Source organism: Aricia agestis, chromosome 16, assembly GCF_905147365.1.
Source record: "Aricia agestis chromosome 16, ilAriAges1.1, whole genome shotgun sequence".
Taxonomy (NCBI): Eukaryota; Metazoa; Arthropoda; class Insecta; order Lepidoptera; family Lycaenidae; genus Aricia; species Aricia agestis.
Genome location: NC_056421.1, coordinates 14,681,638 through 14,700,294, shown reverse-complemented (window position 1 = coordinate 14,700,294; position 18,657 = coordinate 14,681,638). Strand labels below are relative to the sequence as shown.

Genomic DNA, 18,657 nt, shown 5'->3' with positions numbered 1-18,657 from the left:
TTGAGTAATCACAACTTTACGTTTCTTCGTTTTGTTATTTTGTTATTTAGTTGCATTAGTTATATTTTTTATGTTATGAAATCTAATTATTGTAGGTAGATAGTAGTTAAGGCTAAAGCATTGGAAAAACTATACCGGCTCGATCGAGATGAGACACACAGCCAAACAACAATAGCCAAGTAATATAATATCGCGCGTATTCTAATAGGTATAATTGATTTAAAGGGTTATCTACAAAAGGTGGGCTCAGTGTCTCGAGCGCGTAATACAATACGCAGAGGAGGTGTAATGTTAACACATCCGCGAGGCCCCAGACAAGGCCCCGAGAACACCTGACGACCACCGACCACCACATACAGCCGCACCAACATGGCCGCTCATAATACGAGTAGACATCGAACCCGCGTGCGAAACCGCGCCGTCAACCTATACAACCTCCCCCGCGCCCTCCGCCGCCCCCCACCGTCCTCGTCACCCCCGCCGCGCCGCCTAACACACTCGCTCTATTCATTTCTTACAATTAATCAAAATTAAATGAAGCCGGCCCGCCGCACGCCGAAACCGAACCTCCGCCGCCCGGGTAGAGTCCGTTTCGGGCGGGCCGGTGGCCGACGGGGCGGGGCCCCCGCGAACGAATCCGGCCAATAGAGTGCGGTAACAAAATATCCGGATTGGCCATTAGGAGGCCCCGCCCGCGCGCGCCGGGGGCCCGCGCCTCGAAGGCGAAACGGCGGTAGCTCGATCTCGCGGCGCGGCGCTTACGACCCTTCGGTCTCGGGGCCCACGCGCCCCGCGCCGGCGGGCGGGCGGCGGGCCGCGATTTTTAGTAGGCGACGGCCCGGGGCCCGCGAGCCACGGGGGGTTCGCTCGTTTTTACTTCGCGACGGGCGGCGCCGCGGCCAGAAGCGCTCCGGACGACGCGACGAGCGCTCGTCGCACGGTCCCGCGATACGACTACCGAAGTGCTACCGATCTAGTGATAGTAAAGTTGTGATTTCGGCCGGCGGAGGACGATGCTGAGATAAGCCGCGATGCAAGCGATGAGCGCCAACCCGGGCGCGCCGCGGGCGCCGCAGCGGTCGCCGTTCGCGATCCAGGAGCTGCTGGGTCTGTCGGAAGGGCGGGAGCGGGAACGCTACCTGGAGCGGGACGAGCGGTACGCGCCGCAGCTGCTGCCAGCGTCGGTGGCGAGCCGCGTGGCGTACGCCGCCGCCTTCAACGCACAGGCCGCCGTCGCCGCCGCCTTCCTGCCCGGCCCGCCGCTGTTGCATCCCCCACCCGGTGAGTACCACGTAGTACACGAGCTCCCAGCAGTAGACGCCCCCGAATTTGTGAGGACGAAATATTGTGCTTAAGGATATTTTCATACGAGACCCCCTAAGACTTAATAGACCGTCTACGCTACTTCATAGACACATCTTAAAAATGATAAAGAAACATTTTCAGACTTTAAAACGGGCTAACAATGTGCATTGAATGTCCCAAAAAATGTAGAGACTCCTATGGAAGCTAGAGACTAGTTGGTAGGAAATAGAAAATTATATTTCATTGCGCTGGCTTCTTTATCAATTCTGTATTATTAAGGATAAAGTTGTGTTGTATGTAATGAGTCTAAAAAATTAAAGAATTATAGATTTGAGCTGAAACATGTTATTTAAATATAACTTACCTATTAATGACACGATGATAACTTTTACAGAGAACATTTTTATTAAATACTTTTGATACATTATAAATTATTTTAAAAGTTGAAAAAAGCGAAATACATACAGTTGCCTAATCATAATAATATTATTTTTGCAAATGCAAATTTAAGCACTTAACACACAACTTGGTATGGACAGTTAAAATATTTTTAAAACTTTTAAAATCTTATTAGACTTACAACGTCTTGCGGTTTTTATATAAATATCTTAACTGTACAAGATACAGTTAAGTGAGTATAAAAACTGAACAATATAATTATAACAATAGGGCTTAAGGGATGAAGAGCTTAGCACGTTGCAAAAGAAGGAAGTGGCAGCTTGACTGCTCGAGGCTAGTGCCTGTTGAGATAGCGCCTAAGTCAACAGATGTAATGTTAACTATTACGTATTATTCTAAAAATTATTAACTATTTCGTATGATATTTTAATTTTTTTTAATAAAAAAAAATATATTTTATATTGCTATTAAAATTAAATTTGGTACAAAAATTGCAATTTTTTAATTCTATGTAGACTGTTGGTAGAGTTTTGCGAATGGGGGGCTAAAAGTTTAGGTTATGTAGCGTTGTAAGGATTTATAACAGTCAAAATTTATTGTAACTTTGCAAAAATTTTAGAATTTTATGAAATCAGAGTTATTGTATTTTAATGCCTTTTAGATAACGCTCCATACAGACTGTAAAAAATCTATCTCGGAAACAGCTTAGTACCTTTTTATTTAATTCAAAAAGAAGAAGTTGAAGACCTGAGGAATTACATAAAAATCTCAGTAGTATTTTGCAGTCTTATCTTATAAGCAGTTCTGAGTTGTCGGGTCAGTTATAAATCTCAATATATTTTGCAGTCCTCTCGTAGCGAGCGGTTGTCGGGTCAAACGGGTCGTGCTGTGAGGACGGGTAGGGGTAATAATATCCGCGGCTGGCGCGTTTAATTAGCGTTTTGTTCTTATTAATTGGCTTTGTGTGGGACAATGCGCCGGCGTCGGGTTACCGCGACCCGACAGCCCGACAGACCGACACTCTGCCCGTGCGATGTGAGCCACCGATTCGAGAAACACAAAATTAATGATTTATCTGTGCCAATATTAATATAAAGATAAATTAGATTGTGTGTATGGTCTGCCGAGTTTTACCAGGTTAATAATTTACTATTATTGTAGGCATAATGCACAATTTTCGTGTAATTGTTAAATATAATATAATTCCAAAAATATGATTATAAAAGAGACTGTCTAGGTCTTGTTTATATTGGCCCACTAATAAATAAAAGTTATTAAGAAATTAAGATTTGTCTACAACTTAAAGGCACTGCAACTTGTTGAAAGCTTAAAATAGGTTCAGCAAAATCGCCATAGCAAAGAAAATTTCTCGCTTGGATGATGTTTTAGGCTCATAAACTTCCTGATTATATTTTTCTAATACATATCTCATCTAAGCGTTACAGGCCATACTTGTAAGCACAGTATGATAACCAGTTAAAAGCAATTTAAATATGACGTCAACTTAAGTCGTACTCAAGTGCAGTTCGTTAGTTCGGCTTGTCTGTGTTGTCACGTTGTTGTGTGTTTGATGACCATCAACTTTGCTGTCATACATAGTTGAGTCAATTATTTATATTGTACTAAAATACAGTAAATAAGGTAATTACTTATGCAAACCATTATTGCAGTAGGTGTTTCGGATAAGTTAAGTTTTCCTCTTAAGACGTTTGTATATATATTTTTTTTGCGAACTTGACATAAAAAAATGGAAACACGAAATTTATAAAAACAAATATAATTATTAATTACACTATTCGGAAGTGCAATGAATGTAACATTTCAACGCAGAAAATACGGAAGTACTTTTGTTATTTCCTTAAAATATAATAGTTTATTATTTAAAATGTATATACCTACATTCTTTGTAAATTTAAATATCTACAACCCTTATCATATTAAAAAGTATTTAAATATTAAGTACCGATAAAATCCGTGTAGAAACGAGATACGAAATTTCTCTTTGATCCGTAGAACCGAACCCGTCGGCGAAAATTGCATGTGTTTTGTACAAATGTAGAGTTGGTAATAATTTGTGGTTAAGACATACTAAACGTATATTTAAACTGTTTTACTTTACTTCTTATTGCACTAGTTTTTTATGTTGTTTAACTTTAGTGTTTATTGCATTAGTTTATTGTATTATATAAATCATTTGTTTTCATAATATGTTGTGTAAATAAACGGAAATATTATTTGATGATTAAAAAAATATTATATAACTTATTTACAGTAACACCAAAACAAATATGTTTGTATTTTAATTTATAGTTAATGTATTGCCAGAATTAAGTTATTACTAGCTTCTTAACATGGATGTTTCATTTTAAACTTTAGTTCAAAAATTTGCTTACTAGTTTTCAAATTTTAATACTTTTTTGTAGGTTTTAACTTTTAAGCTGACGTAAGAAGAGCCATATTTTTTATTTATAATAAAGAATTATATATACTTAGTTTATATTTATTTACTAAAATAAAGACAAAAACCTCGCCATCTCTAAATAATAAATAATTATTCTAATACTTTGAATGATTTTTGTGTGGTAAGTTATATGAAATATTTTATATTATTAACTTATTGCCTCTATAGTCCTGCAAAATGACTATGAATAAAGATTTCAAGCATTGCAACAAATATTATTTGGATAAATGAAATATCAATTAATTGTTCAAGTATTAATACACACAATTATATAATTACACTCTATTATGTGTATTGGTTATATTGTTTCATCGCATTATGTGATCATTATGATTATTGAATTTATAGAACATGGTAATGGAAAATAATACTTTTAAAGGTATTGCTTAAGTATATTTAAATACTATCTTTTGCTTATGGTTTCACTCGCATATTTTATATTGAATTGTAAATATTTAGCATTCCTCTATTTTAAGCTTAAAGTTGCCTATATTGTATTCGTTCATAAAATTTACTCTAAATCGACCTTTTAGTTTTTGCGAAAAATATAATCAAAAAGTTAATTAAAAGTACCTAAGCATTACATAGGCACTTATACATATATTATTTGTTAGAATTTAGAATTTGTCATTTATGTATTACAAATAGCTATATTAATAAATACTATGTACTCCTACTTGTTTCCTTTGTAATAACGGTATTTTAACTATATTATTATGCGTGACTCATAATTGTTGTTAAACCGATTAACGAGTTACCTGACGACCTGACGAGTTATTCTCTGTTTATATTCCTTTTTTGGCATCTTTTATCTAAGTGATAAAAAACACGAATGAATCGCGAATGATTCGGCACTCATATTCAAAGAAAAATGAAGTTTCAAAGATTCATATGAGCAAACCTTCTCGTACGGGCCATGGCGTCATGTTATAAAATTTTGCATACGTTTTATGGCGGAGGTAGAGTTTGCAGCCCGATCGATAGTTTCGTGCGGCGCGCGCGCAGCCGGCACCGTCACACATAATGCACATATTGTCATCTCTCTCTAATTAGGCCTTTCAAACACTGTAGGGCATCCTAAAAGCCCTAACGACTAATTATGTCGCTTACGAGTTACGACGTTCATACGGGTATAGTCATCACAGGGTTTTAAATATGTTACTGGTGAAATGTAGGTTATTTGCTAATCTTATCTATATATTAATACGTGAGAGAAAAACTTTGTAACCCTTCTTACGAAAAATGGGGAAACGTAGGTACATGAAATTTCGCACACATATAGTTTATATGGTGAAGGAGTGCATGGAGCTAATATTTTTTTTAAATTATGCTTTTATCATATATATTTTTAACAACTAAAACGTTACACACACTTTAACACTACTACTAGGAAAAATGACAGATTTTTGACTGACAAGCCTATATAAATTTAAAAAAGTAATTAAAGAACGTTTGTGTGCCAAAGCCTACTATACGGTCAAAGATTTCCTAAACGATAGCACATCTTGGGAGTAGGATGGCTGCTTGCAAGGCTGCTTCTACATTTATTATATGTGACTTACAATTGTATATTCATATTGTATAGATTAAGTTATTTACATTGTAAATTTTATTTTTTTAAAAGACAAATTTTCCACTTTTTTACTAAAAAGTGGCCCCGTGCGAGTTTCTTACGCCGGTTCTTCTCGCCGGGTTAGTTCCCGAACCGGTGGTAGGCAACATGTAGTTCAACATTCTGAAAATATTTGATTCAAATTTATTCAGAAATAAAACAATTTTTATTTTATTTATTTATTTATACGAATTATACTCTTTTATTATATATATATGGTTGAAGTCTGTTGACAACAAGTTGACAAATTGAAAATGGATTATTGTTTTTTTTTATTTAATTTTAGATACTATTAGATAATGCTTAATCGGCCAGTCTGAGATCAGCTGAGTCACAGAGACAAGAGTTGAAAAAAACTTTGATGAAGTCAATATTTTTTACAAAATATAGGTAGTAGTCCTAATGTCGTTGCAAGTAAGGTCGAATTTCGACCATTGGGCGATCTTTATTTCTTTCTCGCAAAATTATAATAATATAATAATTTGTGGGAGACTTGGAGCCCAAACTAAGCCTAAGCCTGTATATTGCTGCCCCCCCTCACAGACAATTTAACTTCTCTGAATATACGGAAATAATCTACTGAAAATGAAATTTAGATCTATTTACTCCTTTGTAAAGGCAGACATCCAAATATTGGTTTTGTATTAGTCTAGGGGTCATTTACATCGTAAAATGTCAAGACGAAGCGCGAGGAATCAAGGCATAAAAGCAATATAATATGGAAATATGAAATGGCTTAACGCTGCCCAATACACATATTTTTGTTTTGCTATATTAATAATGGCCGCGTCGCGATTCATCTTGTTTTGGTGTAGCTGACCCTTAGGAAAGCTAAGCTTTATTTGTTTAAGTCGAAACCGCAAAATAACACTTTCTTTATCCAAATGAGTTAATGAAAATGTCTTCTGTAGAGGAGTGTATCAATTAAGTGCGAATTCTTGTCAGCAATTGGGCTGAAACACGGCCGAGGGGGGACATTCCACCGCTTAATAAAGTTGCGTAGCAGGAACACAGAGATTACAATGACTATAAAATTTAATTTATACTAAGTCTTAACGAGTTAATTATTATAGCTCACGATCAAGTTTGAATGTTAATTGTTATAGCAGCTAACAACCTAGTATGCTTCTAGAAACTAAATCGTCTCTATGATTTAGTTTCTAGAAGCATACTAGGTTGTCAATTGCTATAATATAGATAAACATTGTATAGATAAACGTTTAGATTATAATTTTAAATCTGAATGGACCATTAATAATTTTTAAACCGTTTAACACACTGAGGCCTCAGACGCCGAAAAGCGGCTGACAGAACTACTGTCTTATTCTTGAAATAAAAATTTGTTTTCGCTCTATTGCTTTTTTAATTTTTTTACATCAAATATAAAAAATGTTATACACTTAAAGAGGGACAGCTAAAAAGTGATCTGTTAATTTGATTTCATACTACAAGCATAGGTGCGCTTATGCCTCCACGCATACGTGCAGTTTACTAGTAGCAGTGAAATCATATTGATCGAATGTATCTCCCTCTACTTTTATAACGTCATAGTACTAAAGGATCTTCTATAAAATGTTATTTTACTAGAAAACATTAGCTTCAATTTAGTACTACATTTAGTATAACATTTCTCACTGTATGAGTCTCTACATTATGTTCGGTGTAGAGACAGGAGCTCACTCCTCAGTCCCTTCCCTAATGATATTATTCGTCGTGTCTCACGCGTGAAATTGCAATTTAATGTATTTCGGCCTCAAAGTAGAGTTTTAGAGTAGACACGGAGATATTAAATTAGGGCAAGTTGAGGATCTTACCTAATGAATATTACAACTGGGATGCTTAATAATACAGAGAAGACAAAACGAAGTGCAGATAAAACTTATTTTATTGTTTGTGTGTTCCATATTTAATTCAAGCTGTATGTGCAAAATAACGTTTGGCATTTATCATAGAAACAGAGAAGTCAAAACAAATTCTTTCATAGCAAACTCTATAATATAAGGGAACTTATTCAATATTCATACCTTAGAGTATTATTACTTAGTTTTATTTCACCCTGATTATTGTAGATGTCTGATGAGATTTGTTTTATTCTGTACTTTCAAACGCTTCGACATTCATAAAGCGAGTCACAAAACCCCATAATATAATTACAGAATGTCAGTATGAAATTTTGTGATTACTTTCTTAGTTTGGACAATACTTTTTCCTTATACTTCTCATCAAATTGATTTTAGAGTGCTACAAAAACTGATACGAGGAAAATCGTAGTGGCTTCTTATTGTACTTCAATTGACAAATTGCTATGACGTAGACGAGACCAATTTATAATCCGTTAAGGATTAAGCCACGTTATTCCATTGCGTTGCGACTTGCGTTGCCGCAGGAGCGCTGTTACGGTAAAGCTGACATTTTCCAATCATTTTTGTGATACGCTACATAATACGCGTAGTATTGATGATGTAGGAACGAAAGACTGGAGATAAAGTAGGAGGTTGCAATGACGGCTTCAGTTCTGATGTCACGCAACGCTGTTATTTGGCAAGCAATGCGTTACACTGTTAAAATAGGACGCAACGCAAAGGAACAGTCTGGCTTAGGGGGCGTCCACAAATTACGTGAGGTGTTTTATTATTATTTTTTACCTCCCCCTCCCCCCCTGGTGAGATTTTATCCAACCCCCCAAATCTCACGTGAGATTTTTCAAAATGTGGGTTTCTTATGTAAACGTTTGGTTTGACAGTCAGAAGATCTTTTGAACGAATTTGTGAATGATCTTATATAATTATATAAGATCATTCACAAATTACGCTTACGATTTTAATCTTAGACATACGTACAATGTGGATGAAATGGACCAAAATAGTATTATTTTGTTGAGAAAAAAATTACGTGAGATTTGCCGAGACCCTCTCCCCAACGTGAGATTAGATGAGATTTGACTCGACCCCCTCCTCCCCCTAAGCACCTCATGTAATTTGTGGACGCCCCCTTAACTGTAAAGCGTATAATTTAAAATGTACGAGAGAACCAGGTTATCGTGGCGTGGGTACTCCAGCTGTAATTAACCTTCAATTAACAATCGGTAATCGGCAGGCCGAGATTATCATTATTCTAATGCCCACATGTATCTGCGCGGCAAAAAACGTCTTTGTGTGGGAAGAAAAGGCCGGCTCACACCTCGCCTTTGTCCCGGTGTGGCATACAATGGCGGGGGACAAAGCGGGATATGTCAGTTTGTTAATGGGATAGATGATATCCCATTCACCGGACACTCGAGCGCGCCTTTAATTGATTATTTGACAGCTCTTTCAAATAAAGAATTAGATTTTTTGCGATGACTCACTGCTCTTTTGTTTTATCGTAGAGGTGTTTGTGGTTGGATGTATTGAGAACGTGTTAGCACTGCCGCGGCCGTGTAGGACAATAATGTGATGAAGTTTTTTTAGCATTTTCAGTAGTATTTTTAGCATAACATTCGAGGTTTGGACAAAATAATAAATGAAATGAGGCATTTATAATATTAGTAGATATAAAAAATATTATTACATAACATTTTTAGTTACAAAAAACAGTTTTTAAGATCCCTGTTCTTATAAATAAAACAAAATATTCATGTTTAAATCTGTATTATAAACAGACTAGATGATGCCCGTAACTCCGTTGCACCATAATTCGTTTATCGCGCGGTAACCGTACATTTTTCCGGGATAAAAAGATCCTATGTCCTTTCGGGACTCATAGTATCTACATACCAAATTTCAACAAAATTGGTTAAGCGGTTTGGGCGTGAAGAGGTAACAGAAAGACAGACAGAATTTCGCATTTATAATATTAGTATGGATGTTAGAGTATAGTCTAATATATTCACGGACGTACTAAATACAGCTATATTGTTATATAGTCATCACTTGCAACAATAGTACAGGTATAATAGTGCTCTGTAGATTGAACATGCTATTACGCTACCATTTGAAATATCAGCGTAGTCAAGAAATGAAATTTTGCATCAATTTGACCCAACTGCAATGTATTGCCAACATCAATATGAAAATGAAATAAAACACAGTAAATTTATTGTTCTTAAGTTATTTATTCCTCCAGGAAATAGTTCGGACCAGAAGGCCGCTAATAAGCGAAGATTCCCATTGCTTTTATTATTTGATTTCATGTTTTAAAAAACCATCAGACTTGCCGAATTCTGGTCGTCGTCTGCGGCCAACACAACAATGGCATGTACCGGCCCTCGCCGTGTACACCGGCCCTTAGCAGGGGCTGTGTGTGTGTGTGTGTGTGTGTGTGTGCGTGTGTGTGTGAGCGCCGCGCGTGTGTGCGACACAACCCTTTCGCGAGGAACTAGTTTGTTCGGTCGTGGTACAAGATAGATTTTTGAGCGTTAATTTGAAGGTTTGTTGCGGCTGCATATTTAAATGCAACTGATTATAACAATGTTTTAGATAATTCCTATATCTTGAATCTATAATTCTTGTGAGCATATTTGATATTTATAGATTGTATGTTGGTTTAACGTTCATTCCAACAATGCTTACAATACTAACCTCGATTCTTCATCTTACTCGTGCTTCGTATGTTATCCTTATCTATATTTCCTGAACAAGGTTTACTTCACATAGATTTACGATATATGCTAAAAACTTGTCCCCCCTGCCAACCGCAAAGATATGTACGCTGGGTTATTATAAGTCTCTGTAGTAAGTTCAATAATATTTTCGGTCAGAAATTTAAATTGTTGAGGACTTGAGTATGCCCGCAGTCGCTCGTATTCTGCGCCGTCTAGCACTCCGCGCCTCAAGCCTCGCGAAGGTGTGAACGGAGTGGGTTCGGAAGGCGAATATTAGCCGCGCCGCGCTCCACAAACAACCGGTACCGTCCGCACAACCACATTTCATGGTTTTAATATTAAAACTATTCTTACGAACCATAATATTTTCAAAGTATTAAAAATCCATAATTTGTCAGTACAATTAAAATATAACTTGTGATCATGGCATTGGATACATAAACTATAGCTCACTGCTGTCTCATTTGCGATTGCGAACTTATCTCAATATGCAAATGTACGATCACGACCTTGAAGTCTTTTGGCAATACCTGACATTACCTACCATGATATTACCTATAATAATAGATCGACATCCTCTTTTATAATGGATGTATCATATGGGGTCTTCTCCGACCAACTTCTAATAAGAATGTTCTTCTATTAGACCTGCAAATGATCGTTCTAGATAAGCGACTGAGTTCAGCTTTCATAGAAATTCAGGCACACTGCATACTTTAACTAACTAATGGTGAGAATGAAAGTGGGAACGTTTTGCTACCATCCCGGTACCTAAACTGATGTTGTTGATGTAACATGACACCTACCACTTCGCAGTTGATAACTGCCCAGTAATATAAACTACTCAGGTATAGGTAGACAACTTAAATTCGATAATTTCAAGGGATGAACTACAAGCCAGAAATTTGCGGGATATGACATATTATCGCGTCGCTAAGAAACATGGCGTTTTAGTACTTTATGTCCACACGTTTCTGATGGCTGTGTACATTATCGAATGCAAGTTGTCTAAGAACCGTGGTTCGATATTGCAGGTGAAGTCGGAGCTCCAGTTAAACAGCTCCCATCAGCGCTCCCGCAGCGGCTCGTTAGCACGAGAGCATTACCACGATGGTGATGCGGCACCGACGCGGGGCCAGCAACTCGGGCTGCGACCGCTGCGGTGCGGAAAACGTTGTGTTTGAAAAGTTAAGGAGGTGATATTAATTAACACACGTTGCTTTAATTACTTTCAGTTTTAAAGTCATAGTCAAGCCTAAAAATAGTTATGAAATATAAATCCATATAAATATAAAACTCAAACGTGACTGACTGATTGACATAGTGATCTATCAACGCACAGCCCAAACCACTGGACGGATCGAGCTGAAATTTGGCATACAGGTAGATGTTATGACGCAGGCATCCGCTAAGAAAGTATTTTAATAAAGGGGATGAAAGTTTGTATATAATAATACTTCTTAACGCAAGCGAAGCCGCGGGAAAAAGCTCGTCATAGTTATAAAGCTTAAAATATTAAAATTAAGTACACTTTCTCTCAAGTGTAGGTACTTGGACAGAAACGGAGGAAAATACTACAACTACCGTACTTGTACATTGTGGTCATTTTCAGAAGTTGAACTTATGTTTTGCATCTCTCCGAGCAGTATATTATGTATCCTAATATCCAGTACCATGATGTTTTTATAGTATGTACTATCCGGGAATTTAGTTTAGAGGTAGGCATACAGTTACTACAAAAACATAGTAACTTGGTCTAGCGGCTGCTCTCAAAGACATTAAGGAGAAGGTTTTAATAGTCTATGTTGTCTCTGCTAAGTTACTCCTCTAGTAAAAATTCAATGACGCTGAGTACGGCCATCAGTCGCTGTCGCAGTTTACTTCGTGGCCCCACCATCAGACAGGTTAACGAATTCGCATATGCTAACACATGCGGGGCTATGTGGAACGCATTTGCATACCCCCGCGTGCTCCGGCTCGCGGTGCGACACGTCTGAATTATCCAATCATTTCGGCGTTTGAGATCATCTTAATTAAAGGAGCGTGCCAGACTTACTTCAGATGTCTGGAGGTAGAGACAAAATCTTGAATTATAATAATCATTGTTTTGGATAATTGGCTATAAATTTTCAGGTATTTTGTTCACCCTTTTGGTACTCTGTAGCGGCAAAGATACAGCATGCTGTAAAGCAACTTATTAAAATTGTGCAATGTGCATTATAGGGTGGTAGCACAGACCTTACCTCAGACCTAGTTGTCCTAACAGCCGACATTTCTTTTCATTCCTGCTACGTACTACTATAAAATATCTGCAGGATTATAATATGTACGGATGAGAGTTTTTACTTTGTTATATAAGGTACTTGATGGATTTTTGGTTGCTTTAAACTCTAAAATTGCAGTAATCTTGTAGATTGCTTCTTATAGATCTACAAATTTACAGTAATAATTAAACAAATAACATCATCATTATTTGAATTGTGTAGCTATTGCGTCTAATTTTTTGCACAGCATCTTTCAATCTCTATAGTATAACAGTACTAATAGTAGTAGTTTTATTATTTATGTAGTTTCTCTACAAGTTTTAAATACATATACCACCCTATGTAATCTGCCGACAGTACTCGGAGTACGAAGACGTCCTCTCATCAACAATAGAGCTGTACCCGAGTACCGACAGCAACAATCGATATAATGACGACAACACACCTAGCTAAACGGCTAAACAATTAGCCGAAATGGCTACACTTTTAGGCAGGCTATAGATAAGGATTTGAGATAGTACCTGATAGTACACAATAGTATGTTGGAAAAGAAGCGATTGTAAACAGCACTGAAGAAATTGTACTTTTACTCTCATAAAGTATGATACAAATACAAAGATACACTAGGTAGAGCTGAAATATATTATATTAGGGTGAATACTGCATAGCTTGTGTACAATTTACAAACTTCGTACGGATTTCTTAACATAACGATAAGTAAAGTTGAATGTTATATGAATAATTGTTAGACAACAATGCAAGCTTCAAGGATCCCTGTTAGTAAGGCTCTATTTCTATAGATCCTTCTACTAATAAAAGCTAGCCAAAAATATAAGTGGTACACTCCAAAACATAACCCTTCTAGTCCAGTTAGTTGAAAACGCTGGAAAAAGGCTGAAGAAACAGCATAAGACTCGTCTAGAGCCTGTAAGACACATCCAGGCAGCCGGTCTGGGGGTTGTGCGGGGTAGGGGGTGAGAAAGGGGGTAGGGAGGGGGTAGGGGGTGCAGGCGTGCGGTGTAATAATAACGGAGGGCGCTGCGAGCGCGCGGGCCGACACCTCCGCACAAAGCGCCCGCTCTAATAGCTAGTTGAGCCCCGCTAGCGCCGCGCGCGGCTCCGCTCGTGCTGTTACCTTAATTAATAATATGTAGGTTTGAACTCTAAGGGCCTGTTCCACCACTTTCTGATAAAGTGCCGAATAGGCTATTCACAGCTTTTTTGACAAATTCTCCATACTTAATCTGTCAAGTTAAGTGGGGGATAGCCTATTCGGCACTTATCAGGAATGGTGAAACAGGCCCTTAATTAAATATGAAACTATATCGATCAAAAGTTCTAATCAAAGTTTTTAAATACTTAGCCTGTGGAGTACCGTTTTATCGTATTGTTTTTATTCTGCAATATTGCAATATTGCTTGAAATATTCAATTTGAAATAAGTTTAAAGGTTTACAATAATGGACGTCATAATTAGTATCACATAAACACAGAAAATAATATCTTTTAGTTTGTAGTTTTGGCTCGAAGTAGCCACTCACACATAATATACCTATCGTTGACATAATGTCAATAAGATAATGGCTTTAGTTACTCAGTCGGAAGGTGAATATGAGAGTTATTTCATTTAAATTAACAAGTATTAGACGCGACTAATCAAAATGAATAAGAGAGTTTGTTAAAAATGCACTAGAAGCGAAGTACAAACAGATTACGTTTTTATGTAGACAGTGGAAAACAAATACTAGATTTGCACAAAGTTAATTTCGGATCTTATCACCGGAGCGTAAGATGCAAATTCGTTTGATCGCTGTTCAGAGCTGTCGTCACTAATTAGCCTCGAAATGAAACTATCTGCGGTACCACAAAATGAGGCTCTACCGGCTGGTGATAAGGCTTAGATTCGAGTGTGGGTTGTACAACAATAATAGAGGACACTCGACCTCTCGGCGCGACATTTCCCGCGGATTCGCTTTTCCCGAGCGCCGTCGAGCGGCTCGTCGAGCAGCTCGGACGCTGCTCGGCATACTCCAGACTATGAAAATTATATTGAGTTAGTCTCAAATAGCAAAAAACTTGTAAAACAAAAAAATAGCAAAAAAGGCGAATTGTCAACACCTCGTAGACAGTTCGTAGCGGCTTGTCTACGCCGTAGCAATATTATAATATTATCACATTGTAACAATATTACGTTTGAAATCGTAAATATTAATGCCCCTAAATAAGTTGGTTTAAGATGGTTATTCATGATTGCCACCAAGATTGTGCAAGTTGCCAGCAAGCAAAATTTATTTATTTATTTAAATCAGGCATCTTGGCCCTGGCAATCGACGACGATTATGAGCAATTTAAAGGCAAACATTATGCACGTTCGTGATCGACTGATTTTGTACATCATGGGCCATTATTGAAGAGGCCGATCTTTTTCTATGCCGTTAATGGCAATTATACTTATTTACCTGTGTATATAGTATACCCCGAAATTGCATGTAGTATTTAGCGAGGTGTCGGGTCGGGTGTTATTACGTCATTTGGGGCGCCGAGTGGACCATTACGACGCAGCTGTTCGGCTACAGCGGCCGCGGTCGCGAGTCGCGGGTCGCAAGTCACGGTGGCCGGTAGATGATCATTGATTAATTAATTATTGTAACAAAACCGTAGTTAAGTATAGAGTTGTGTTAGTAAGGTTGTAACTTACTTACAACTAATAATATTATTTCAATTATCCTTGGTGCGAAAAATCTATATACAAAGATAGCAGAAAAAGGATATGGGCGAATAGCCCATAGACGGCCCCAAATCACATAATAATAATAATTAAAAAAACTTACTTACAACTCCATTAGCTTATGATTTGTGTAGGTCGGGTACTAGATTCTACATTACACTGTATAATATTATCCAAACAGAATTTTCTACTGGCGCGTTGGCAATGTCATAGAGTTATGAGATCTAATGCGAGCTAAGCTTCTGATTTTATACGTCTCTACTTTATAAGCTAGTGTGTACGCCAACACTAGTTCATTTACGAGAACTTGCCATTTCTTTGCTCGCGTTAGCGAGGGTAATAATATTAATACTAATAAACTTTTTACTTCCACACATAAAATAAAAAGCAGAACATTTTTTTTTTTTGGAAAAAGCGTAAATTGGTGGTAGAGTACTACCGTGTCGTGCCGTCAGATCGATCAAGGTTCTATCCTATCCCTCAATGTAAATCTGGGTAGATATAATGATGTACTGGCGACTTAGCTAGATAGGCACTCGAAGCTCGTTCAGAACATGTAGCAATAAACAATTTTAAACAAAATATTGATGTTAGGATTCACTGCATAAAAAATAAGATAAAGTTATCATTTTTATGTCTAAGCTACACAGCTCCTATATATTTCTAACAAGACATATAAAGGCAGCTACTTGTTTAATCAGCGCGATAGAATTTCCCGCGACACGGAGCAAATTTAATAAATTGTGAGCGCGATCATAAGACGAGGACTCCAATAAAACTCTCGACAAGTCTCTATCCTCCGTCCCGCTCACTCCCACGGGGGCGGCATAGCGCCGTCCCGCTCCCCCGCCGGTTATGATGACCCCCTGAATAGGAATTGGGCGCTTATTTACAATGAGTTATTTAATTCGAGCCCCGACCTCATTATGCAGATGTTATGGAAGTTATCGCGAGCCCGGGCCCCGGGCTGCCAGCTCCGATATACTGACGATACTTAACTATGTTCACAATTTGGTAATTTTGCAAAAGTAATACTTATGATGAATACAGTATAATAGGCTGTTTAGGCCTTTATTGATCCATCTAGAAATCTATAGGCAGATAGCGGACTTTTGGATTTTTATGATTAGTCGAGAAATATGATGTTGTCCAGAACATTGATGAAGCTTCAATCAATATAACAACAGTTTTATTGTCATAAGTCATAACAACCGTTACGTTGGTGTAAGTAAATAAAAATAAGGACAACAAGTAAATTTCTTAATTTAAATATCTGCTTTAATTGGCTGGGAGCATCATTAGCGACACCACACGCCAAAGTGATTGTCAAATGTAAAGCACCCATTAACGCCTAAACCCCCGAAATGTAACAGTATCGTCGCAAAAATCCCCAGCCCGGGGGCGCGGGTGGGGCGGGGGCGGTGGACTTTTGGACTTTTTAAACCGGGGATGGCTTCATTTTCTTCCCCGTAATTGCGACGTTTAAGACGTTTGTTCCGCGCCCCGAGACGACACAACGTTTTAATTGCGATGTTTTAATTAGGCGGAGATATTCGATAGTGTTGGCTGTGGGGTAATTAAGTCCGCTATTCGGGGAATGTGGGGGGTGGGGGGGTGACGTCATGGCGAGGGGGCAGGGGGGTGACGGCCGCGGGCCGCTGGCTATTGTTGATTAACTGGCGCGGCGCTCGCGACAAATGTCCAGCCCGGGGTGCACCGGGCTTGAAACACAGAAAATTACCTGAAATATCACTGAAATTTTCAGTTGATCGTTTGTAACTAGTCCTGTTTAGTCCTGTCACCCCTGTGCAAGCGGGTGTACCTATGACGCTTGCTTCCGTAACATTTGAGGCTGTTGCCTCGAATGTTACGGAAGCAAGCGTCTCGGAAGCAGCCTCAGATATTCTGTACTAGATGTTTCAGAAGACAATGGTTAAAAGATGATTGATGATAGGCAAATTATTGGCTTTCTGATATTTTTTTCTTATGCTGTATTAGCAGCTAAGACAATAAAAAGCACAACGAGTTTTAATTCAAAGATGTCTAGAATACACTTGATAGTATATATTATATGTTTACCCAAACAAAGCAACAAACGCTCAAGCAATAATAATTACCCTACCTGGTTTGGCCGTGATCTTATCAGACTTTTAAAAGAAAAAAATAAATATAGAATACGTTATAAAAAATATGGCAATCTTCTAGATCATATTTCTTTCCAAATTCTCAGAGATCGCTGCAAAAAATTACAGGCATCCCAATACACTCAGTATATTAATAGGGTAGAATCTGCTATACATAAAAATCCTAAACAGTTCTGGTCATATGTAAAATCAAAAAAAGACTCAAACTTAGGCATCCCTTCTTCAATGAGCCTCAACGATATTACTGCTATAACAGGTTCAGATATTTGTAATCTCTTTGTGAATAATTTTTCCGCCGCTTACAGCTCTTTCGATACACTCACCAACAATAATATTCCTCATAACTCTTCTGTTACTAGTGTCACATCTAACTTTTTGACTTCATTAAAAATTTCCCATTCGAAAATTTACGATGAATTAAAATGCCTCGATATCAATAAAGGAGCAGGAAGTGATGGCATCCCGCCAGTTTTTATTAAATCTTGCGCAAAAAATATTTCTTTACCGTTGTTTCACATTTTCAACGCTTCGTTAGGCAATGGACACTTCCCTACAGCATGGAAACAGGCCATCGTAATTCCCTTACATAAATCGGGTGATAATCACAACATCAAAAATTACCGACCAATATCAATACTACCTACTTTTGCTATGATTTTCGAGAAATTAGTCTATCCTGCCCTCTTCTGGCACGTAAAACCATTCCTCTCCGCTAATACACACGGCTTCATCACTACTAGATCCACTACCACAAACATGGTAGCATTTATAGATGATCTCATGGACTCAATAGATAGCCAAAACTGTGTAGATGTTATATACACAGATTTCTCTAAGGCTTTTGACAAAGTTCCACACAGTAGACTTTTAACAAAGATGGCCTCGTTTGGTTTTGGTGGTTTAATGCTGGCCTGGATAAAATCATATTTAACTGATAGATCTTCCGTTGTAGTAATAAATGGCTTTTCATCTTTGCCGTTTCCTACTCTATCTGGAGTACCGCAAGGTTCTAGATTAGGTCCCCTATTTTTTAATATTTTTATTAATGATATCATTTTATGTTTTCTATATTCCGACTTTCATTTATACGCAGATAACCTCAAAATAGTCAAACTAATTAATAAAGAACTCGATTATTTCCACCTTCAAAGTGATCTCAATAG

General features: G+C 37.7%; 1 protein-coding gene across 1 annotated transcript in view; it reads left to right on the top strand.

The window, feature by feature from the left end:
- The first annotated feature begins 897 nt into the window (after window positions 1–897).
- LOC121734909 (visual system homeobox 2-like) overlaps window positions 898–18,657 on the top strand; it is a 105,058-nt gene continuing 87,298 nt past the window's right edge. Inside the window, exon 1 of the mRNA XM_042125539.1 lies at window positions 898–1,281. Within this exon, the coding sequence (XP_041981473.1) occupies window positions 1,032–1,281 (250 nt within the window). The 5' untranslated portion in view covers window positions 898–1,031. The remainder of the gene's footprint in view (window positions 1,282–18,657) is intronic.